At 42.6% G+C, this 24942-nt stretch overlaps 1 protein-coding gene across 2 annotated transcripts in view; it reads left to right on the plus strand.

The window, feature by feature from the left end:
- Positions 1 to 650: 650 nt before the first annotated feature.
- Positions 651 to 24942, plus strand: part of efna1b (ephrin-A1b) — a 28958-nt gene continuing 4666 nt past the window's right edge. Inside the window, exon 1 of one of the 2 annotated variants that reach the window (XM_080895713.1) lies at positions 651 to 832. In XM_080895713.1, the coding sequence (XP_080751839.1) occupies positions 711 to 832 (122 nt within the window). In that variant the 5' untranslated portion in view covers positions 651 to 710. Of the gene's footprint in view, positions 833 to 19818; positions 20105 to 24942 lie in introns of those variants that run through there. The other variant, XM_080895714.1, reaches the window with a different exon arrangement.

Genomic DNA, 24942 nt, shown 5'->3' on the forward strand with positions numbered 1-24942 from the left:
TGTCCTTGCTTCTTTTGGCATCATCAGCATATTAACACGTGTCTACTGAAGGGTCGTACCAGAGTTTGTGAGCTATAAATACACCCACGCCCTCTAAAGACGTGTTATACAAAACAAGTCCAAAAATACCTCCTGTAGCGGAGAAGAGATTAAATGGGGAAGAGTGATGGACAGAAAAATACATAATGAAGACACGGCCGTGGGAGGGGGGGGGGGAGAGATAAGAGGTGGGATTACACGTATCAACAGCAGTAAGTCAGTGGGGCAGGACAGAAGGGGAAGGATGATAGATGATGATGAAAAATAATCTGGGAACATCTGGACATGCTGTCTCGGGGGTGGTTTCTTATACTGACAAATGCTCGCTCATATGCACAACATAGAGATAATAAATAATTTCTACTACATGACCCAAAGAACAGATCTGCTTTTGGTTGGCCTCCCTTCTCCGTCCATGACGACCGTCTCTTTGCCTGCTGCTTTATGTAGAATGTTTTTCCTTCTGTTGCCTCACAACCTGCCTCACTATTTAAGTGTTTTACTACATTTCCCAGAACCACTTTCACCAAACATGCCTGGACATATCCTGCCATTGTTTATATCCTGGAGCAGACCTCAGCAGTGATAGTTAAGGTGTTAGTGGTAGTCGCAGCAGGAGGTCCCCGGTGGGTGAAAGCCAGAGTTTTTGTGTCCATTACTCAAAACACGACATGCCTTTTGGCTGTGTTGCATCACGCTCTACTGAGGCCACTGTCAGTGAAGAATTTGATATTTTGCCTTTCCAGCTCTACAGAGGATTTCTCCCTTTTGGCAGTGTTGAAAGTGCAAGATGGTGAGTGGCCTTGATCTTCAGATCTGACATAAATGAGTAATAAAGCTGCCTTATGTTACTGTGTCTTGTTTTTTTCTATGCAAATCTGCATTGCAGCTTACGTATTATTATTAATATACTTGTAATTTTCCTCTCTCATTTTGGTGTTTTTGTTGGAATAACAAAGGTACTGACCTACGGATGCAGCTGTTAACTGTGGGATCTGTTTTGTTTCTCTTTTATCCTTTTTGCAGCTTTGTAAGAGAAGCACAGCTGTTAATGCAAAAACGATCAAATACAAAAACAACTTCTATTCAGTCTGTTCAGTGAGCCAGCATGCACAAATAGGAGCACCCTGAAAAGGACTCAATGAAACTGAGCCATCATTAATTTTATTTTCCTTTTTCTCTTGAAATAGATATAATGTGAAAAATCTCCTATTGAAATTGTTATTAGCAGTTGTGCTTTTAAACTCAAAGTATAACAAATGTCTAAACATGAAAAGGAATTTTGAACAACAAACATATCAAGTGGTCATCTTAAATAACTACACAGCACAAAGTCCGTAAAACTTCAGGGACATCAATCTGTCCACTTTGCAAGTATAAACAAATGTGAATCAGTTTCATCCACTTTGGTCCAAATGAAAGTGACACCAGGTGCAGCGGAGAGGCAGCTACAAGACAACCTCCCAGAAAGCAATGGTTTGCAGGTGGTTGCCACAGATCATTGCCCTCTCCTTATCCCGCCTGGCTGATTTTTCTCCAGTTTTGCTTTTCTGAGGAAACTACAGCAAAACCAAACAGAGACTCAGCGATTGTTGGGAGCATACAATTACTGGAATAAAGGGAAGAGTATAGCCTCTGATCTCCCTTGGCCTAGAATACAAAGGTTCCTCATCAGTGCTGGTAGTATGAGATGGTACCTGCAGCTCATTCAGGTTGCACAGGGTATCCAGCTCCTGCAGAATATTAAATCCATAAATCCATACATGTCGTCACATGTATCATTACGCTATTTGGATATGTGCCTCCTGCACACTCTCAAAACTGTGAAAGACCAACTGAACACAGCAGCGGGAGTGGTATCTGAATCTTTGTGCAAGGAAGAACAAAAGGATCCCGGCTAGATCCCTACAGATGACCTCCAGCGATCATGTGCATGTTACTGACTAACGTATCAGACTCCATGGGTTTGGCATAAGGGTCTTTAGAGGAACCTATGCTCACAGCCCAGGATGATGTGATTGTTTTCAGGCAATTTACCAAGAACAACAGAACTGGCATGCCACCACTAGCGCCCAGTTCTCTTCGCACATTAGAGCTGGTTTGCGCTGAACATGTGACAGACGAGTCTGGAGACACGATAGCAAACACTGTGCTGTCTGCAGATGTAAGGAGAGAGGAATGGTCTGTCGGCACCGCTTGCAAAATTGTTGCCATATTGTTGGTGGTCTTGTTGGCTCTCCAGTGCACCTGTTGTCACTTTCATTTGCACCAAAGCAGGTGGATCTGATTCACAGTCATTCATGCTTCCTACAATGATGTGCAGATTGTGTCCCCTTCAGTAGATTGTTGGTGTTAGCAAGAAGACCTGTTGATGAGACAGGGTCAAAAATAGATAGAAACAAATGACTGATTGACTGGTTTTTGCAGCTGCTTCAAGTAGAGCCCATTTTTCATGGTTTTCCTAATGCAAGAGGACAGTATTATTAAAATGTGCCATCCATGCATTATTTAAAATATATGGCGCAGAAGCCGAACTACAAACTTTAGTTTTTCTTTATTGCTTTTTCTCAGCACTTAGGTTTCATCGTTAATGTCAAGCTGAATTGTGTTTCCCATATGGAAAAGAAATAGAAAACATATATATAAGTTTTAAAAGACTTGACGCATATTAGCTGTACTCATGAAAGTGCCCCCATTTGCATTTTCTTCATAACTCAGTCCTTTGTTTTATAATGATAAAGAGGACAATTTCTGTGCTAACAAAAGATCATTTTTCAAAGTAATGTTTAAATAATTCCACACCTAATTCTACTCTATCATTTTAGCACTTACAACCTATAAAAAAATTAGACCTATACTATACAATTTATGGTTTTCTTTTTTCCGTATGAATTAGAAATCACATGAAGCATAAGTGGCTGTTGTCAGAGTGTTGAAGTCTATTTAATAAGAATGTGTAATTTTTGCATGACAGACTTATTCATGTGTAACAATACGTACACATTCACAGACCACTTTATTAGGTATACCTGCCAATGCATGTGTCTTAATGTGTGGACAAAATATTTATTAGGAACATGTTTGAATTTGATGCAATGTGTTCCACCAGCAGCACCCACCGTAGCCTCAAAAACAAACATCTGAGAGATTTATCACATAAAAGTAGAATGAAAAATGTTCATCAGATGTCACAGCTTCACCCAGCAAAGTGGCTAGTTAGTGTACGTATCTTCAGTAAGATTAGGCCTCCCTGTACATGTGTTTGCTAACATCTACTGTGACTGCAGATTTAAATACAATGATTTGTAACCTGACCACGAATTGAGTTAAGGTCAAATAAAAAAACCTATTTTGAAGCCTGCTCTCTTTCTCAAACCTCTGTTATCCTGCTTCTCTGTGTCTTGTTTGGTCCTGTCTCAGGCCTAACAAACGGCCAGTAAATGAGTTTGTTCAGTTACAGCCTTGAATGCCGGCTCTCCTCACTCTGTTACCCACACCCACATCCCCTGCACACACTAATCTAATTGTTTGTCTTCGGACAAAAAGCAGAATTCTGCTCAAATCCATCGCTTTTGAAACAAACACATTTTTGACAGCCACAGTGGGCTCTGTGATACGAGGAAACTACAGCAGCACCAAACAGAGACCCAGTTATTGTTGGGCGCATAAAACGATTGGAATAAAGGGAAGAGCATAGCCTTTGAGCTCCCTTGACCTAGAATGCAAAGCTGGGCTACACTAGGTCCTGCCATGGCAGACTTAAGCTGTTTCTACAAATCAAGTCCGGACACTGTCGGGAGAATCAGGTCAGGACACTGTCCCATGTAGCACACAGAAGGAGGCTGTCCACATAACATGTGTTCTCACTACTGGAAATACTACAGTGGTTTAGGCCAGGGTGGCGTCTGGGTAGAGAATTATACATTATAGGCCTGCTCTATTCCCACATGTGCTCAAATAGACATTACATGGACTGAAAATGGGAGCAGGACATGTCTGTAAGAAACAAATATTTTCATTTCTTCAATGGTTTAGATGATGACTTAATTGCTGGTTTTGACGTGCCAAGCACAGAACTGAGAACTACATGTGAAAATTACCAAACCTTGGCTTTCTCCATAAATCACAGTCATTATTTTTTATATGATAAAGAAGAGCATTTCTACAAAACACCACATCATTCACTTTGGCCTTGGGCATTATAAAAGAAAGGTACAATAAAATAAGGGAAATTCACACTTCGCTGCAGGACTCTCAGCAGCTGTTGCTTCATAGATTTACTGCACTCCACTGTTTATTCTGCTCAGTCTGCTGTCTCCTGAAACCACATCAAACCTCCATTTACAAAGGCTATGCAAACAGGAACACAAAAGCTACAATTATCAGGTATACTTGAGTGGGAATACTAAACTAGTAACATAGACTGTAACACTTAGCAGGAGGCTTCAAATTTCGATGCCTGGAATAATGCTGACCGCACCATGGCATCACAGAGGAGTGGACACTGTATCGCATTAATGGTTGACTCAGATGAGAAAGCACAGAGCATGTGGTGAGGTAAACAAGAGAAGTGTTTCTGGTGATGTAAATAGTATAGTATCAGTGGCCAGCCTTACCAGCAGGCATGATGTCACCTTTTATAAGGTTTGATAAGACAAAGGTCCAATGGGTGTTTCTTTCCTTCTTTTCTTTTCTTGCTTGTCATCATGCTCGTGCATGCCTCTTTTTTTATGTACTAATGGATGCCTCCACACACTGCTGCAAAAGTGCAACCCGATGCACAAACAGAGACAATGCTAGTCTGATGAAGGGACAATAGTGTCTGTGTAAACCTTGAGAGCATTGCCGTGCCTGTCTCTGTGGGAGTTTGCAGGCACACAACAAGAAAGCTTCCAGAGCTGCGATTACAGTTTACATTGTTCAGGCCAAAACAGTACAACTTTCAAAGTCAATTCTTGAGAAACACAGGTGAACTTTGCGCATACAGTTGTAAGATAAAAGTTTTACTGAGTCGTGATAACACTTGTACAGGTGCACAGGCCCGCTCTCTCTTGGTTTATATCTTCTTTATATGACTTTCTTATCTGCTCTTGAACAAGGTGCACACACAACTGGATAATAGTACCCGTATAATATTAAGCTTGCTGTGACCCAAAGCACGTACGCTCCAAACATGTGACTCAGCAGGGCAAAGGTAGATATAGCAGGTTAATGTTAGCATCCAACGAGTGTTTCTTCACGTACATGCTCCTTTCTATTAATAACCCAGACTCGCGGGTTGTGTTGGCAGTTTGCATTGGCATATCCCATATACCCCATAATAAAACCCAGCTGTGTCTGCTGTTGCCAAGGTAACCTAGACTAATTGACCAGTAGGAAGCAGGGCCAAATTACAATCTGTGGCCCTTCACTTGCCCTCGTTTCTATTCCTTTGCCCGTCTATGTCCGATAAACTTCTCCAATCCTTTCATTTCTTCACAACTCAGCTTGACAAAAACAAGGAAATGTGTGAGACAGAGCTTACTGTCTGTCTCCCGCGATTCTGTCAATTAAATGTAGCCTGTCTGAATCTGTCTGATCCTCCTGATGCAGTCCGGTCACTGTAATGACTCGTCCTTAATTTGTGGAGACTCTAGCAGACTGGACAATGCATTAAGGACACAAGGATCAGGGCTGAATTTTATTTTATTTTTTAAACTGCCCTAAATACAGATTGTCCACTGACTGTCTTTCTGCTTAATTCTCCGACAGCTTGCAAATGCACAGCCGTCATTTTCTCCGACAGCTGTATTAACACGGTGCCGATGGCACCGGACCAGGATCCTTTAAGCTGCAGTAGGTGTCCGTAATGTTGTTCATAAGTAAGGCTTACCCTACTGTTTGCTGTCTGAAGCTATGGGCGATAAGATGTAGGTCAGGCCAAGCATTCTGCATGAGCACTGTGAAGTTGGAGACAAATTGCATGTGTATACACGTGCATGTGTTGTTTGTTTGTTTGTTTGTTTGTTTGTTTTTCCTCCGTCTGTTCCTAATTGAGTCAGACAGACAACCTGAGTGATGCTGGTCTTATTTAGACTGCTTTATGTCCACGCATTTAGTCATTCACCACAGAAAAGTCAACAGCCCCGACAGTGCCAACAAGCACACTGACGTGATCGAGAAACACCCTGTGGCTCAATCCCAAAACACTTGTGCTCCACCCAAACAGTTTGAAAAACACCACCCAGGCCTCAGAGACCAGTAACTCCAGTGAGGTTGCACTGGGTGTATCACAAGAAACTGTGATTTCACTGACGTTATGTACATTTCAAAGTGACATCATGAAGTTTCTTCTGTTTCTGTCATTTCTGATTAGCGCTTGTGCGATATATGTTCGCTCAGCCCACGTGCACTTTCATCGCTCTCACTGTCAACCCTGGGTCTGACACTGGTTCGTGCAGCAGAGACATAAATGCTGTGAAGTAATTGGCTTTATCTGGCCCCTTCAGACAGCTGAGAAAGCTTTTTAGTCCATTCTTTCAGTTCTCTCGCTTCTTTCTTTCGGGCTCTATTTACTGCTGAAATTGTCTGCACTTGTCATTGCCCATGTCTAATCTGTCATTTCTGTTTTGCTGTTTCTCTTGAGCCCAGTCGACATGTCTCTAACTTCGTAGCGTACTTGGTTATTCCTCTTCTTCCATGGTGTACAGATCTGCGTAGTGACACGGAGCTGTTTCTGTTGCCCTCCAAAATAAATTTGGCTTTATCAGGGCAGGGATCAGGTTACCTCCCTCGCCCTTTCCCACTTTCCTGCTCCGTGTTTTTTTTCCTCCTTCCTTGTCTCGCTTTGCGTGTCTCTTTTTAATATCCCAGTTTCCTTGTATCTCTGAAAACATTTCCTCTCCTACCTAGTTAAGCCGTTTTATTTCTTCTTTAAATGTCTCCCTCACGCTCATTTCCTGTGCTCTCTGGGTCCCTCGTTGAGTGGTGCATAGTAAAATTGATGGAATAATTAAAATCACACACTCTTAATTGGCTTTTTCCCAGCTCTAGTCATAATACCTCTATTTAAAATCACTCCCTTCACAGGGTGCGGGTGACTGTGTGTGTGTGTGTTTCACTGGAGGCAAAAGTGTGAAATTAAGCTTGCCAGAATGCTGTAAAAGCACAGTGAACTCTGGACACTGTGTATGTGTTTTGTGTGTTGCTGGCGTATGTGTGTGGAGAGCACTCATTAGCCCATGTCCTCTAATGAGAGCCATGGGTGGTTTAACACCTCGGCCCTATAGATGGGGCCTGGCTGTACCAGGCTGAATCCAGGCTGATTGTAATTATAGCAGTCAGTCTGAACATTAACAGCCCTCTCTCTGCTGTGTCCTGCTCTGTAATTAGAAGTGCCAGAGCTGGCCTATTGTATATCTTTCCCATTTCTCTGTCATGCCTCTGCTGAGGCATACAAGGCAAACAGCTGGTGGGAATTGAACTGGCAACCCTGCTGGCAGCCATTTGTAGTCAGGGAATTATTTCCAGGGCATTCATGATGGAGTGGAGGCCAGCAAAAAGGTGGTGCAAAACTACAGGGATTGGTTGCATGACCGTGAGAGTTGCACGAGCACGTGAGTGCAGCCCTGAACCACACTGAGCAAACCACAAAGGAGGACTGCAATTAAATTCTTTTTACTGAGAACAGTGAGAAAACAGCAAAGTAAACAGTCAACACCATATAGCTTGTAAAAAAGCATCATTGTGTGATGAAACTACTCCAGTTCTCTGTTTTAAAATATAATTTTAAAAAAGTCATTAAACATCAAAACATCTAAAATTCCAAAGGCCATTTGCCGTTTGCTTGCTTATCAGCTAACAGACACACCTTGCAGAAGATGACAACCCTGAGAGAAACTGACTTAAAAGCTTTTTTTTGAGCCAGAGGGGTTTGCTGATTAATTGGAAAATTATATCATTCAGCAAACTTATTTTATTAAAATGTAAAGTTTGCTACATTTGACTTCTGTCTGTTTTTAAGCCCCTATAATACAAGGTGCAGGGTTGAAGCCAGCAGCACAAATCGATTGAGAAAGTTGGCATTTCATTGAAATATCTGGCAGTATTGTGTTTCAGATCACATAGTGCTAAGAGTCAAGGAGGGTAACATTTAACAGTTTGCAGTGAACCGACAAAACATGTTACATACAAAGTTGTACTGGTATGAATTCGTTACTATTGTATGTACAAATCACAGATATGATTTACTTTTTATTTTATATGTAACTGACTGGGACACAAGTACTCAGATCTATCAGTATGAACTGCAATACTATTTGATCACATGAGAACATGGGAAAAGTTTGTGCATTCAAACTAATAATTTTACATTTGGTACACCTATTCACCTTTAAATCAGCCTTTCACATGGCATCAACTCAGTGCATTTAAGCATGTAGACATGGCTGAAACAACCTGCTGAACCTCAAACCGAGCAATAGAATGATGAAGAAAAACGACTTTGAACATGCCATGGTTGTTGGTGCCAGATGGACTACTCTGAGTATTTCAGAAACTGCTGATCTAGATCTCGTTTTCTCGCAAAGCCATCTGTAGGGTTTACAAAGACCGACATGATGTCATAGGTCAGAGGACGATGGCCAGACTACTTTGAGCCAATAGGAAGGCAAGAGTAACTCAAATAACCACTTGTTTACAACCAAGGTATGTAGAAGTGGATCTGTGAACACGTAGCATCTCGAATCTTGAAGCAGGTGGATTACAACAGCAGAAGACCACACCGGGTACAACTATTGTCAGTTCAGAACAGGAAACTGAGGATATGGTTCACGCTGGGCCACCAAAATTGAAAAATGTTGCCTCTCTATTTCTGCTGTGACATTCTGATGGTAGAGTCTGAATTTGGCATCAACACCATGAAAGCGTGGATCATCCTGCCTTCTGTCAGTGGCTCAGACTGCTGCTAATGGTGTGAGGGGAATTCTCTTTTGTCTTAGCACATTGGGTCCACTTGTACCAACTAGGCATTGTTTAAATGCCAGATCCTACCTAGGCATTGTTGCTGACCATCAGAGGATGGGTATCCTTTATGGCGGAGGTCTCCAACTCCAGTCCTCGAGAGCTACTGTCTTGCAGCTATTAGATGCATCCCTACTCCAACACAGCTAAATCAAACGGTTGGATTACCTCTTCAGCATGTCATCAAGTTTGGTAAAGACCTGGAAACAAGCCATTCATTTGATTCAGGTGTGTCAGAACAGGACAGTAGCTCTCAAAGACTGGACTTGGAGACCCCTCCTTTATGGGCTATGTGCTCAGAGTACTCATCTTCTCATGGCTGTTTCCAGCAGTGTAACGCACCTTCTCACAAAGCTTAAATAATCTCAAATGTGTTTCCTGACATTATAATGAGCACACCATACTCACATGCCCTCCACAGGCATCAGATATCAATTCATTAGAGCAGCTTTGAGATGTGGTGGAACAAGAGAGTCACATCATGGATGTGGAGCTGATAAATCTGCAGTCACTCTTTCTTCCAGCTCTTTGTTGAATCTATGCCACGAAATAGATGATTCTGAAGGAAATACGAAGTCCAACCTGAAACTAGGAAGATTTACCTAATGAAGCGACCACCGAGTGTATTTCCTTATGTAATGCAGACATAGAAAGTAACATAACTTTAACATACGTGAGTAAAACACCAGTCTTACTTTTTAGGTTCCATCTTTGCACAATAGCTAAAAGAATTAAAAACAGTAAATGAACCCGTAAATAGGAATAACCACTGTAATGAAATACACATGCAAATGATCTAAATGACAGCATACTAGCAGGCACAAGCCTCCAGACATCCACTCTGCTATGATGTTGATAAGTGATATGCTACATTTTTTCTCAACCATAATCATTTCCAAATCTGACATGTTTCTTTGACTGATTTAGGACGATGCACTGACATCCTCCACGATGTGTTCCTATGAAAACACACTGAAGAGTTAGCTGCAGTCACATTCATAATGCACAAATACACACACAGGCATACACACACTTATCCCTGTAATAGGCATAGCCACTGATGTTAACCCACTTACATATAATATCCAATAATGGGATTAGAGATTTATTCTAGTAAGGGAGAGCAGAGGAGCAGAGGAAGGTGGGGTCGCATTTGTACTCAGATGACCTTAAAATCAGTTTTCAGGAATCATCCTCCATTTTTCCATCAGTTCTGTCTCCAGTTGAAGTCAAACCCACAACATGTAAGGTTTTAGTGAGGCCCTACACAGTTTGCAGGCTAACTAATGTGCTTCTGAGTTCATAGCCTTTAATAACGCTTAAGCCTGTTATAACCAGACTTAGTGTGCCTCCTTAGTATACATTATCCTCCTTTCAGATGTGGGTGCAGTAATGTGATTGGTTTTAATCGTGTAAGAGTAACAATACAGTCTCACATACAAGTAATCCCATCCGGTACTGTTCTTTGACTGTCCTTTGGATAACCATCCCTCACCTGCCCTTTGAGTGCATCCCAGCTAATGTGACTTCTGGCTAATGAGTAATTGAAAAAGCCTCCACTGTTGATCATTAGTTAAGGAGGAGAAAGCAGATTTCAAGTGTTTCATTCTTTCAAAACCTAAACTTTTAAGATCTAAATATGAAAGGTGTCCATTCAAAGTGTCCCTCAATATCGTACATACGGGGCTAAATCTACACCCAGATGTAGGAGTCTCTGAGTCAAACGTGTTAAAATCTATTCCAGCATTTTGAAAGGTTTGGCAAGCCAGCTGATCCAGACGGCAGATATCAAAACCAGATAAGGTCACAATGTGTTCTTCTTGCTTTAACACAAAAATCAAAGTTTTGATTTTGTTTGCTGTTGAGTTTCAGCTTTGAAAATCTTTGTCAGAATCATATGAGAAAATGATATGTTTTCTGCAAACTTTATAGCTATGCTTCTCATTAATTTTTGAGGCTGTACTGACTGCGCACCATCCAGTGACTAAGATGTCTTGGTTCTGAGCTTATTCCTTCCCAGCAGTCCTCTAAAAGCCCACATCAGAGGAACATTTTAGTTGGTTGAGTAAAGTCCCTGTTGAAAAGAGTCCTCCAAAAGAACCTCCTTTTTGCTTAAAATGAATAATCTCAAAAACATTCCTAAGATCCCCATGAGCCTCTTCCCCTGCAGGATCAATGTGTCTGCGCGTGTGTCTAACTGCATCATGGTATTTTATTCTATTAGTTCATTTTGGTAGAGGAGACCATCTGTTAGCAGTTAGGAGCTTGGGAGGAGACCACCACCACTACTGATCCTTCCTTCTCTGTCTGTTTTCAACTCTGTCTGTAACCTCCAAGATATGACCCGATCTTCCCTCAGCCCATCACGTACTCTGATCAGAAAATTGGATGCACAACCTGTCCATGCTTATGTAGTTTGGATCATTTCAGTCCTTGCAAATCCATAAATCGCCAACGTGCCTATCTGTGTGTATGGATGACCCTGTACTGATCAGGTTTGGCAGCAGTATAGAAAATCCCTCAGGAACATGTTGTGCATGTATCCGTCTGCCAAGGATAAACCATCAAAACCTCCAAGCATATCTGTCTGTGTGTGTTTGCATGTGCTCTGGTTAAGTCCCTGCACAGTTGTGGGGACTGTTCACTGATCTAATGAGGGCGTTTTTCTTAATAAGGACAATTTGATGAATTCTTATTATAAAGGCTTATTCTGACACACAATCAGAGTAAGCCTTGTGCGAGGGTAACTGTCGACCCTGCTTCACCCTGTCACAATTCACCCCATCTAAAGTTAAGAGACGCTATACGAACTGTCCCCGTTTGATCACTTGTGGCCCTGCTGCAGCTGTAGGTTTGCAGCGGATTACTGCAGTAATACACTGGCAATACCAAGTCCTCACTAAAATAGTAAAGCCAGTGTGTATTCGTGTGACTTTTCTGCCACCCACTTGTGTCATTTAGAAGACCCTGGTTAAGGAGATCACCATGGTGACCACTCTTTGCCCACAGCTGCACACACAAATACACACACACACAAAAAGGCACATCTCCTGTTTGACTGGAGAACATCAATTATTAATGAACTGTGCTCACTAAATTGATTTTCAGTCCCTCATTAGACAATCTCTTCAAGAATCACATCTGCGCTCTAATTCTGAGCGTTTCCTCTTTGAACTCTCTGTAATTATGTGTATTTGTAAAATATGATTGTGGGGATTTATAAGCTATACAATTACAGAAAGTGCACAAGAAAATGCATACAAAAAGAGAAGTGTAATAATTCTAGGTGTGTGGCTGAACGGAGTGTGGGTGGAAGTTGCTTTCTGTAATTGCATCCACAGGTGTCTTTGTAGTAGCACATTAGCTTTATGCCATGCTTCTTCTCAATAGGAACAAAAAAACCAAAAACAAAAGATGCAGAGATAATGGTTTAGGTAGCGACAGCAATCGATATTGTGCATCTGTGTGCACCAGAGTCTGTGTCGTGTGTGCTTACATTAAGAAGGGAAAATGGACCAGTCCCTGACATGGCAAGTGCTAGACGGCGTGTTCTCGATAGTTAAGCAACTGTGCAATTATGCAACGATCGTGACCATGCCAGTGATAGACAAAGAAAGAACAGAGAGACAGAACAGGAGGCAGAGGGAACAGCGTGACAGGGCTGAACAACTTACTGAGAAAAGGAAAGAAGCACCGCAGAGAGATAGAAAAAAAAATAGATGCGCCGCTCAGAAGTATTAAAAGATAAAGTTAAGTTGTTGGTTGGTACGTTTTGTTGTTTGGCTGAAGTTGGATGGCAGTGGGTGTTTATGGTGCATGCATACTGAGATTTATCCTACTAGTGCAATAAACTATATTTGGCGGGTGGGTCAGGCAAAGTGTGCGTATACATTTTAAGAATGCTAAGGCATCTGTGACACACATATACATGCACTCTGCCCTAGCATCTGTAACATTGTAACCTTAGCAGACTGTGTGCACACGTGTGTGCACAGTGTGTTTGTGTGTGTGTGCACCAGTTGGATCTCAACTTGAGCAGGGTTTTAACTTATTGCCTTCACTAACATGATGATCCTTTGGACCTATCCCTAGACGCATTTAACATAGCATGCATGTCTGTGCCCCCCACAGAATGATATATTGTTTAATCATTAAGCAGCTATATTACTTTATGAACAACTCGCATGGTCAAAAGCAGTGTTGATGCAGGAGCAAAGTAAAACGGGGTCTTTCGCAATTATAGACATCTAAAAGATTTTGGAAGCTTAGCTTGCAGAAATTTGCTCAGGTTATGCCACATGGACATTAGTGAAATCCTGCACTGGTGCTGATAAGGCCTGACTCACAGTCAGCATTCAATCCATCACACTGGTGTTGGCTGAGCTCAAGCTCAAGGCTCTGTGCAAACAGGTCAAGTTTTTATATACCAAATTTGTTAAAACACTTCTTGATGGACCTTGATCTTTCTCACTTTGCATTGTGCATAAGAACATTGACACGTGCAGTGCCTTCTGCAAAATACTCATAAATTCAAAAACTTTCTCATCTAAAATGTAATTGCATTCAACAGGATTTAGACTTTTGTTAATAGGAGCGACACTGGCTGACCTGAAACCATTTCAGGAATAGCTCAGTATTTTACTAGAGCTTGCAGTCTTTAGCTGTCCAGCTTCCAAGTACAAAGTCAGTGTGAAGTTTGATTGCGCAAATACTCTGGTGAATTTGCAGTGGGCGAATGAGTGTCCGGTGCCCCTCCTACAGCACACTCTGTCCAAGTAGCACCCCTGTCCAAACTAATATTTCCAGTAGTGAGAACATGTCTGAAGCTCGGTGTTACATACAAGAAAAAAGCAACTCTGGACAATATTCCAACCTCATTATTATTAGGTGTCTCTGATACCAGAAGCAGAATGAGAGTGCTGAAAGGAACTAGAAGGACAGAGCATGTTTCTCCAATGTTGGTTTCTCTTCATCAGCTCCCTGTTAAATCTAGAAAAATTTGAAACCCTTCTTCTCATATACAAAATCTTGAATAATCAGGCCTTATCTTAACTACTTCATAATACCTCATTATTATAACAGAGCTCCTTGCTTTCAGACTAGAGACCTACTTTTGGTACCTATAGTTTTCCAAAGTCTCTTCTGAGAAAGCAGTTCGCAGATCCCAGTGCATTTGGGAGACAGACACTCCTTCTACTTTTAAGATTGGGCTTGAAACTTTGATTTTTGATAATTGATTGACTGATTATAATTATGGCTTGATCGGGCAACCCTGAACCAACCCTCAGTTCTGCTGCAATAGGCTTAAGCTGCTGGGGGGCTTCCCATGATGCACTGAGTGTTTCTTCTTCACTCACCTGTTTTCACCGCTGTATTATTGACTTCCTTCTTTCCAATATTTTATGGTCTTTACCTTACAATGCAAAGTGCCTTTAGGCGACTTGTTGTGAATGGGACTGTATACAAAATCACAAAAATCTGTTGAACATGGGTTTTTGAAATCTCATGAAGAATTTGCAGACAAGCTAAAGGGGAAATCTAAGAAACAATAAGCTGCTGGATGTGTAGCTTTGTAGAAGCACTGGTAAAGTCTAGTTTTGTTTCCACAAATGTGAAACTTAAATGTGTGACTTTTATGCAGTGCCACTGACATCCATCAAAGCAATTTAGCATTCAGACTGTTTTTTTCGAGGCCTTTTCAAGTTTGTCCCAAAAATGTAAAAAAAAAAAGGACTTTAATACCTCGGTGAAGTCCAGAACTGTTACTATCCCCAACCGTTTGCACTCACTTGATACTGAAATGCAGAATAAATTCCCTGTGAACGCGCTTGGCTGTGGTGTGATCAGCTTCATTGTTTTCTTTCTAAAAGCAGGGCATGAAAGATGCTTATCATCAACAACAGAGCAATCTACCGCCAGAAGAAAAAAATCCTGATACGAGCACATGTGCCCACACAAGTGCCCACACATGCACACATGTACGTAGACACAGGCATGCACGTATGTACACACAATTATGCACATGTGTACCCAACAGCCGTACGTGCCCACACAAACATACACACACCGGCACACAACCACCCACATACACCCTGGAAGAAGCCATTCACACTTCGCCACCATAGAGTACATGTCAGTCCATCTGGGATCATTAACACTATGTTAATGAATACAGGGCTGGGGCCAGAAGCAAGTGAGGAGAGGAGAGAGGAAAAGAGACAGAAACAGACAGAAAGAGACACAGAGAGATAAAGAGGACAGAGGGTGGGAGGATGAATGAGGATAATAGATTTGCTCCAAACCAATGCACAGCTTAAGGTAGTTGAAATTGAAAAAAAAAAAACCACACACACACACACACACACAATGAGATAGGAAAAGAAAATTATTCAAGGAGGCAACGAGCATGAAGAAAACTGGACAACATCAAGACAGGCGGGGAGAAAGAACTGTGAAAAAGGGAGAAAAGTGCATAAAAGATGGGAAGGGAAAAGGGCGATGTTTAAAAGCCACACAGTGTGAAAGACAAGAGAAAGGCAAAGTATCAAGCAGAGTTGCACTCGGTACGTTCTGGCCAGGGGCTGATGAGGGCTCCGTGGAAATAACTGAACAGACGAACAGAAGAAAGGAAAGGAAGGAAAGACAGCAGAGACAACAGATGAGCCGAGAGAACAGGCAGCGAGCCAGACAAGGAGATACAGTATAACAAATGATGGCAGAGGCAATGTGAGCTGAGTAGCGTGGTTAAATATTTCACTGGGGCTTATTTGTGCTTTTGTGTGCTGCTGTGTTTGTGTGTGCGTGGGCATGTGTGCGAGAGTCCCTGGGAGACAGAAAGGAGGACAGAGAGGCAGTGAGAGAGCGAACGAGGGAAGTGTGCCTGTTGACTGGGCAAGTTAATGATTCCTGTGGTCTGAATAGTGAGACAGTGTTAGTCCAGGAGGGAGGGAGGAGGCTCATTTACCCCCTACTGACACACAGAAACACACATATAACATTGTTTCAGTGTGTGTGTGTCCATGGCTTGTTTTGATACCCTGTCAGCTTATGTGCAGCACGTTTGAAACAGCTCAGCATCCATGGCTGTTTTCCAGAGTGGTCCGAGCAGAAACGTGTTGCAAATCCGAGTTGTTTCTGCTGCTAATGTCTCGGTGTGTGATACCACAAGAATTAGTATCCCCCCCTCCCTGCTCCGGGGCTAAATCTAGACACATGGAGATCTGCAAAGCAGAAGCGTGCTTCTCAGTGGGTGAATAGAGGACCACCTGTATGCAGATGAATGGGTTTGAATGAGCGCCAGGAGACGTGCCTTTGTGGTGCCAGAGAAGGAGCAGCTTGTCGAAGTGTGCCGCTATGAGCCAGAGGGCCAAGGGTCCGCAGGAGGCCGGGGATAAAGGGACAGAGGGCAGCAGGGTGACGAGCTGTCCATGTGTAGATGAAACAATGGCAAGTGTTAACAAGCCTAAGCTAACGGTAATGATAGAGGTTGGGGGAACAAAAGGCAGCTCTTTGAAATACAATCTGTGATCAACTAGAGTCAATACACAAATTACACTGATTTAGCTCCTTTAAGCCCCTTTATACCCCTTTATTATAGCATAATGTTAATCTTCCATGTGACCTTTTTTCCATTGCTAGCTAAGGCTCTTTTTTGTGAGGAAGGTTAAGCAACATTAATGGTACACTAGCAGCAGAGGCTCGAGGGCAGACGAGCGATGGTGTGATAACATCGGGACAAAAAAGACGACGGACATGTGATCAAAAGGATAACATCTCGCTTCTGCTAATGCACCAACGAGAGAGATAAAACCAGGGATCAGAGAACTTCTACACATCTTTAAACTCCACAATAAAAACCTGTGCCATTGTGTTTGGACAGATGTGTTGATACTCTATTAAACAACAGCTGCTAAGATTGGTCTCCACCATCCCCGTTTTGGTTTTTGTTGCACTCCAGTGCGGCTCACGCCCAGTGTTTCCATGCCTCTTTTAAACTGTAACACCTCTTTGTTGTTCTTTCAAAGTTTCACTCCACCTCATTCCAATTTATCCTTGCCTCCCTGTTAAACACTCCTTCACATTTGTGTGTGTGTCTCTAAAGAAACCTCTTCAAATCTTTAAACACAGATCCCTGGCCAGCTCTGATCCCCACCTGGGGGCTGACAGGATGAGAGCAGAGAGGAAGGAGTAGAAGAAAGAAGCAAGACTGAAAATTTAATAGACTGATAGAAATCAGATTTTTTTTTTCCTTTTTTAAAACATAGCTGCCTCCCACATATTCTTCACTCCTCCAATCAAAACATTTATTCTGTCTGGACCGAAACTTCTCTTGTAGCTCTGACACCATATGTTTTGGTTTTATAGATTTGTTCCTTTACATAGCACTCTGCTGTGTGTTTATCTTCCGTAAAAATGATGATCACATTTTTGATGTGGTTGAAAGAGAGCGAAACTGAAAAAACAGGCATTGCCAGGTACAGGTAGCGCCACTAGCTTCCTGTCTTAATTAAACAGGTTATGCAATTGTAGGATTTCCACAGCGTGCTGAACAACATGTGACAGATACTTTGAGGCCTGGAGATAAGTCCTTGGAATATAAACAAGATGGTTTATGCTCCCTGAAAGGCTTGTATGGCTGTCAGGTCTTCCCCAACTTCCTTTAATCCACTTTTAGAACTGTCAAATTTTCCATCTTCTGAAACACTTTTTCAGTGAGCTGCTTTTTTCTCTCCTTTTCAGACATCTTCTTATTCTCTGCCTTTCTGTCATTCACAGGATCCCCGGTATTCCCTTTCTGTATGTGTGTGTATGTGTGTGTATGTGTGTGTATGTGTGTGTCTGTGTGTGCGTGCGTGCGGGCGCACTATGGGAGGATTAAGTCTCACTCTGAGAATCATGTATTGTTTCTACCGGCAACAACGCTGTCAAACCGGCCGCAGAGAATGCTTACATCTTTGTGTGTGCTTGTACACATGTATATATGATGCACGTGCATGATGGGAGATCCCAGCCATCTGACTGTTGGCTGCAGCAGCACAAAGGAGGTGCATGTGGGGGTTGTGAAATTCTGAATGTGGGTTTCTGTTTTATTGCAAGCTTGGTTGTGTGTTAGATGAACAGATCATCGGGAGACCCCGAGCATGAGTGCCGGAAGTGTGCTGGCAGTGACAAACAGTTCAACAGTCACTCCTGGTGCTGTGTATGAGAGAGAACTGGAGAGTCCTGTTGTTGGTAGTCTGAAAAGATCATAGACATATTTATCATCCCACAGAAGAAAAATATACACAAAAGACTGTGGAAATGTCTGGGTTTGCATTAGAACAAATTACCAAAAGGGTTGATTTTTGTTCAAACTGACCTCTTGTCCCAGTTTTCTTTTTCAATTCTTCATCGTCTTACTTTACTTTACCCTTATTTTGGGGGGAGGCATTATGGAAAAGCACCCTGAGCTATGATTAACCCCCACCGCCTGCAGGATATACAGTGTGTGTCTGTGTTTGTGATCCAGGACGTGTGTATGCCTGCCCAGCTAAGCCTAGGGACAGTCAGGCATATAAAACACACACACACGCACACACACACACACACACACACACACACACACACACACACACACACACACACACACACACACACACACACACACACACACGCACTGCCTCCTGCCTTTTCCCTGAAGTCTTGGGCCTCTGAAGCAGCTAACCCAGGCTGCGCTCCATGCCTGCTCGAGGGAAGCCCTCTCCTGCTGAGGCCACAATCCCGTCGACACCCCATGATCTGGACTTTATCCATTCCATCTGTGAGTTTGTTTTCTAAAGTTACCTGTCTAGGACCACAGCTATAAGCAGACACCACAAGATTAGACTTACTGATAAGATTGTAGTAATTCTTTACTATCTGACAAAACATGCCTAGACAGCAATACCCTTAAAGACCCCGTGCATCTTTCTGCAGAACATTCTCAAGCGATCAAAGGACAAGTAGTAAAACAATCAGATCCAAAATGATGTTTAATACACAATATTTAGTTCTTTTGTGTTGAAGCAACCTATGTGCATCTGTATGCTTACAGCTCAGTGAACAAGCTGGTTTACAGTGCATAATAACAAACCAGCAACTACAGACGTCACAAAGAGAAGCAACACTGCCTAAGAGTGACACATAGCAGTGTTACAAAAGAACAACAACTTAAAAAAACAAAACAACAGTTGCTGAAATCTGTATGAATCTCCTTTAAGTCTTGGATTAATTTTTAGTTATAGGAAATAAAAAATTATAGTACTTGTGATCTAGTAGTACTTTAAATGATTATTTCTACAACTACTTGTAAGAAGGAAATTTTGTCTGCTTTTCCCACTAAAGTTTCTGTAGAGCTGGTTACTAGTTATTTCTCCGATTACTGTTTCATATACCGGACAAACGTCTAGTTTAAGCATGATCGCGCGTTAATCCAAATCCATGGTTTTTTTGAAAACAAAATACTTAAAACAAATTAAAACGAGTGCTAAGATAGTATTGCTTATATGATAAGGTAGAGGTAATTATGATCTGCCAACACTTGAAACACCGTACTGTAGCGTTTTCTACCATATTTTCTTAAACAAAGCAAAAACAATTTTTATATTTACTTTCGTTTCTATAAAGTTATCAGTTTACTACGAGTAGGGCCGGGCTGTTGTTTTCGTGAGCAGCTGGAGAGCGCGTCTCCAGTGGGGCGGGGACTTCACTGGTGACACCACGACGGGGCGGAGCTTCTGCAATACAAAATAGAGTTGCGCTTCTGTGATACAGTCAAGACCTACAACAGCGTGTAGTGAGAAGCGTTACTTTGCACTACTTACTACACACAGCGCGTAAAATCCTCAGTTGGTTTCCGTGCGCGCATTAACATCTTCCATAAGTGAAGTCCTTTAAACGTCAGTTACCGCTTTAAAGGTGTTCATTGTTCCTTTCGGAGAAGAGAAGCTATGGATGTGGTGTGTCTGCTGTGTTTGGTGCTGACCATCGGTTCTTGGTTTGCCTCCGCGGAAAGACACAGCGTCTACTGGAACAGCTCGAACGCAAAGTAAGTGCTGATCTGTGCTTTGGTGTAGTGTTATAGGGGATGTTCAGTGCAGCATGGGAAGCCAAGTGAGTGGTGTACTGGGTCAATCATACTGTCTGGTGTTTCCCAGTTTGTCCAGAGGGGAATGACGGTAACATCCTACTTTCTTAAGTTTGACACATATAAAGTCTTATCCTACATACTCGCATCCGCGGACTTGCCATGCTTTCTTCATATGTCAATTAAAGATCTCTGTGACTTTATAGCCGTGGCTTTAGAGTGCTACAGCACCCAGCAGCAGATGGATGTAAAAGCAGAAGACTGTGAGCAAGTGCCTGGACAGATTCGTCACTATATTTAACCGCAACGCATAGACACAGACATACTCTAATAGTAAAAAATAGACCGACGAGTATGAACTTGGCCAGTGCTGTCTGCAGGGTTTGCACCTGTGTGCACTGTGCGTGTCATGGAAAGATGACTCTATTAAGCAATAAAAACGAGTTAATTCCCTAATATATTTACAAAGATACGGCATCAGGCAATTTAAAGAGGTTTTTCATTGGAGAGGAGAGATGGTGAGTCACACAGAGAGGGGCGCATATTGCTGATTAGTTTGTTTTGAGGTCAGAAATGTAATGGTATCCGACCACTCAGCGGGATCGATCGGGCCTGACATATCGCAGCGCGATTTATTGAGCTTTTAGCGTGGAGCGGGTGATCCCGACGTTTGAAAGACGGTATTATTTTAAAACCGAGCTGAAACAGAAGGACGCTCTGCGAGGTTCTGCTGCCGAGATAGGTCGATTAAAATCCACCACAGAGAAGAAACAAGGGCAAAAGCCATTATGGCTTTTTAGTCAGATTAGCTTACATTTCTAATTGCCCTTTAACATTGTTAATAGACGCGGGGCTAAAAAGAGCCCTGCAGCATGGAAAACAATTGTCCCGATAATTGGATAAGAAGTCTAATGGAAAAGTCCTGTCGTCACGAGGACTGTTAGTGTCATAAGTTAGTCCGTGTGTGAGTCAACAGACCAGGTTTGACCCACCTGAGTTATACACCTGAGTCACTACAAACCAGGGAGGGAGTCATGTTCAGGTGGGACAGGAGGTAAAGGTAACTTCACAGAAGGAAACTTGTAACCAGAGTCTTCCAGTCAGTTCCACATAAAGGACAGAAACTGGATCTCGGAGGCTTACTTCAAATAAGAAAGGCTGGAGGGGGAAAGGAGGCAGAGAGAGAGAGAGAGAGAGAGCAAGAGAGATTAGGGTGGTCTAATACAAAGTCAGATCTTATGTCTGCTGTTTTTAATCCAACTCTGCACTATTTTTGCTCCAGAAAGGGAGTTGCATAACTAGAAGAAAAATCACAATATAACACTAATCCCAAATGTGCCACATGGCTAAACATAGACTCTGACAAAGACAGACAAACGGGCAGAGATAAGCTTCATAGAACAGTTAATGGATCAGAGACACTTGTGGATATATTCTGCTTCTACTCTGGCACACTTTCGCTTGCTTATTGTCTGTCTCTAAAACACATTTTCACAGGGAGTGGAACTAAACCCCCATTCCACTTATCTTTATTTTTCTCATATTTTACAGTCTGATTTCTATTAGCCCCTCAGTCCATCATCCCCTCGGCTCTACATCACCATCCCCCAATTCACTGTCACTCCTCCTCCTTCTTCTCTTCGCTCTTCCATCGTCTCGCAGTCCTGTGATTTCCTGCCCGACTAAAAGCCCACCTGCCTACTACTGTCCCCAGTGATCTATCAGTCACCTGTTCAGAGGATTAAGTAGACCCATCAGCGACCTTTGGTGGAAGTGGGCCGTGGATAATTGATGCTAATTGATTCTTGGTAGGATTGTGAGCAGCAGTGATCTGTCTTAGGTGGAGGACAGTGACCAGATGGCAGTAGCCTGCCCACTCATATAGAGATATGAAGAAACCGGTAACACCTTAGGTGTGCGTGTTTGCCTCTTAATACAATCTGTATGTGTACTCATGTGTAAGCGTGACTTAATGATTATTGCTTAATCCTTCACTTCAAGTCTTTTTAGGGACTTGATCCAGTGTTTTTGTTTGTGTATCGTTTTCTTACACGACAGGTGGCGAGGCATGTTTTTCACAGTCTGGTCTGGTCTTGTTTTTACGCTACTTGTCTCTACCTGTGTCAGCTTTATTAGTGTGTGTGTGTGTGTGTGTGTGTGTGTGTGTGTGTGTGTGTGTGTGTGTGTGTGTGTGTGTGTGTGTGTGTGTGTGTGTGTGTGTGTGTGTGTGTGTGTGTGTGTGTGTGTGTGTGTGTGTGAGAGAGAGAGAGAGGGAGAGATTTGGAAGCAATTATGTTTTTGTTGTGAACTGACAGTTCACGGATTGTTTCTGGGTCTTCGGAGTTCACGTGTCTCGGCGTCAGAGCAAAACAGGGAGTGACCGGTTACCGTAAGCAGCCTCACCGAGACGTGATAAATGTGTGACTCGCACTTCCACACACTGGGGGGCATAAGGGGGACGACTTCGCTGTTAATATTAGCCACAGCCAGCATTCCACCCCGCTGTTACTATACTCAACTCTGTCAGCTGTGCATGAGTGTGTGTCTGTGTGTTTCTCTGCCTTGTACCTGTCTGTTCCTCTTCTCCATCTTTCCACTCCTACTCCTCTCTTTTAACAGTTGGGTCTTCTCCCAGACTGGCCGCTAGCCTCAAGCCCTCCTTTTCTCTCTACTTACTGATTCAAGCACATTCGAGATCGCCTCATTTTTAAATCCAAATATGGACGATAGCGACACACTACTCCGCTGCATCCTTTTAATCTTTCATATCTGAGTTGTTTGGCTGCCTTCATCCATCTCCAGTGGCATGGGTTTGTGTCCCATGCCTCTGCTATCTGTGCAAATATCTTTATCAGGAGTTTGGTGTAATGTTATATTCTGTTTATCTCAGCCTGTGTCTGGCTCAGCCTGCCTTCACTGTTATTGATGCAGCCAGGCCTGCCTGTACATGTACACGTTGCCTGCAGTTTTAGGTGAACGGGGTCAATGTACTCCCACCTCCTTTTAAATCCCAACTATTACACACTTCGCCCCCCTCCTCTCATCACCCTTCTCCCTCTCTTTCGCTCTCTGTCGTGTCTGGTTGTTGGGCTGTAATCTCACCAGAATGGGAACACACACATACGCACACACACTAACATCGAGTACAGACAGCTTGTAATCTGACCATCTGACCCAGAACACCCGACACAAAACCATCATCCTGGAATATTCATTCTATGTATATGCCCCTGGGATCCTGTGATGTAACGCTTCTCTGTTTTTCTGTTTTGTGTGTGTGTGTGTGTGTGTGTGTGTGTGTGTGTGTGTGTGTGTGTGTGTGTGTGTGTGTGTGTGTGTGTGTGTGGATTAGTGGGTAATTGTTAGAATGTATTTAAATTACTTAAAACCTTTTTTTGTCACATTGCATCATTCCCACAATAATCTCCCAGATGGGATCCATCAGAACAATCAATTTCCAGCAATATCTCAGTTTAGCTTTACATGATTCTTGCCCCATCGTTATCAGGAGGCTTTGTGCCTATTCCCTGCTGATATAACTGTCCTCTTACCTAATGTGCTTATAAATGTTCTCGCATATCTTCACACATGATAGCACCGAAGCACCTGGGGTGATTTAGTTACCATAGTTTACAACAACAGTATATATTGTTTCTTAGGTTTGTTTTCGGGCTTTTTTTTTGCATCACGTCTGCAGACTCATCTGTTTTACTCTCTGCTCTTCCTCTCTGCTCCTTATCTGTAGTCCAGATTTCCTTCCCCCCTCCCCTTTCTCTACCAGTCCCCCCTCATCCTCACAGACCTTCCTCTGTTTTTGCCCCAGTAGTTTTCCATCAGAGGAGAACGAAGCACCTATCAGCTCCCGTTCTGCTAACATTAGAGAGGCCTGTTTTCGCCCGGTGTTATCGTCCTAAGCATGGGCAAGCACGCGTATGTGTACACTGCTCATTCATAGAATTTCAGACATACCGTGACCAGTGCTGCCCACTTGAAGCTCACTAGCGCCCCCCCTAAGGCTGACTCACCAGCAGATATACTTCAGCTCATGTTCTTGCAGATGGTTTATTTTGCATCAGTTAAAACTTATTTCATTTTTTTTTTTAATTAAAAAAAGTTAAATATTTGATGTAAATTCTTAGAAGTTAGTGAACTTGTGCCCTCTCTCCCTCAGCTAAACGGGCCAACAGATTAACTCTACATGACCTCCAGCATATTAAACCAAGCATGATACCATTTGGCCTCTTTCTATTCATCACAGACAGAATAGGAGGCTACCAAAAAGGAGGGGACCGGTGAAAAGAGAAAAAGGAGGCGGGAAAGAGGCCTGGGCGCAGGGTGAGAGAAGGGTGAAAGGGATTTGTGTTGAGAAATTAGCCTGGATGAAGAGCTCTGGTATATTATGTCAGCATTAAGAGACAGGACAAATAGAAGATGGAGGGTGGGGGTGGGGGCTAAATTTGCAAGAATAAAAGAGAGGCAGACGGAGGGAGGAGAGGCCGGACAGTGATGGATGAAGGGAGGGAAGAAGTTTAGAAGTGAATAAGTGAGAAAGGCCATTGTTGACAGTTTTAAAGGCTCTCATCCTGCAAAAGGATTGCTTCATATATGAACACACATTTCTTGAAACTGCTTAAAATGTAATCATTTTATCGACATCAGGTTGTATTTGCACATAGTGGGGAAAGAAATCCCCCGTGGTTTTTGTTTTTATTGTAATACAATGAGATATAGAAAGAAGGGAGTAGATTACACAGGAAGCTGCAGTAATATAGGAAGACTTTTCATTTTATATTAGATTG

This window comes from Rhamphochromis sp. 'chilingali' (genome assembly GCF_963969265.1).
Source record: "Rhamphochromis sp. 'chilingali' genome assembly, chromosome: 11".
In the NCBI taxonomy this organism is placed as follows: Eukaryota; Metazoa; Chordata; class Actinopteri; order Cichliformes; family Cichlidae; genus Rhamphochromis; species Rhamphochromis sp. 'chilingali'.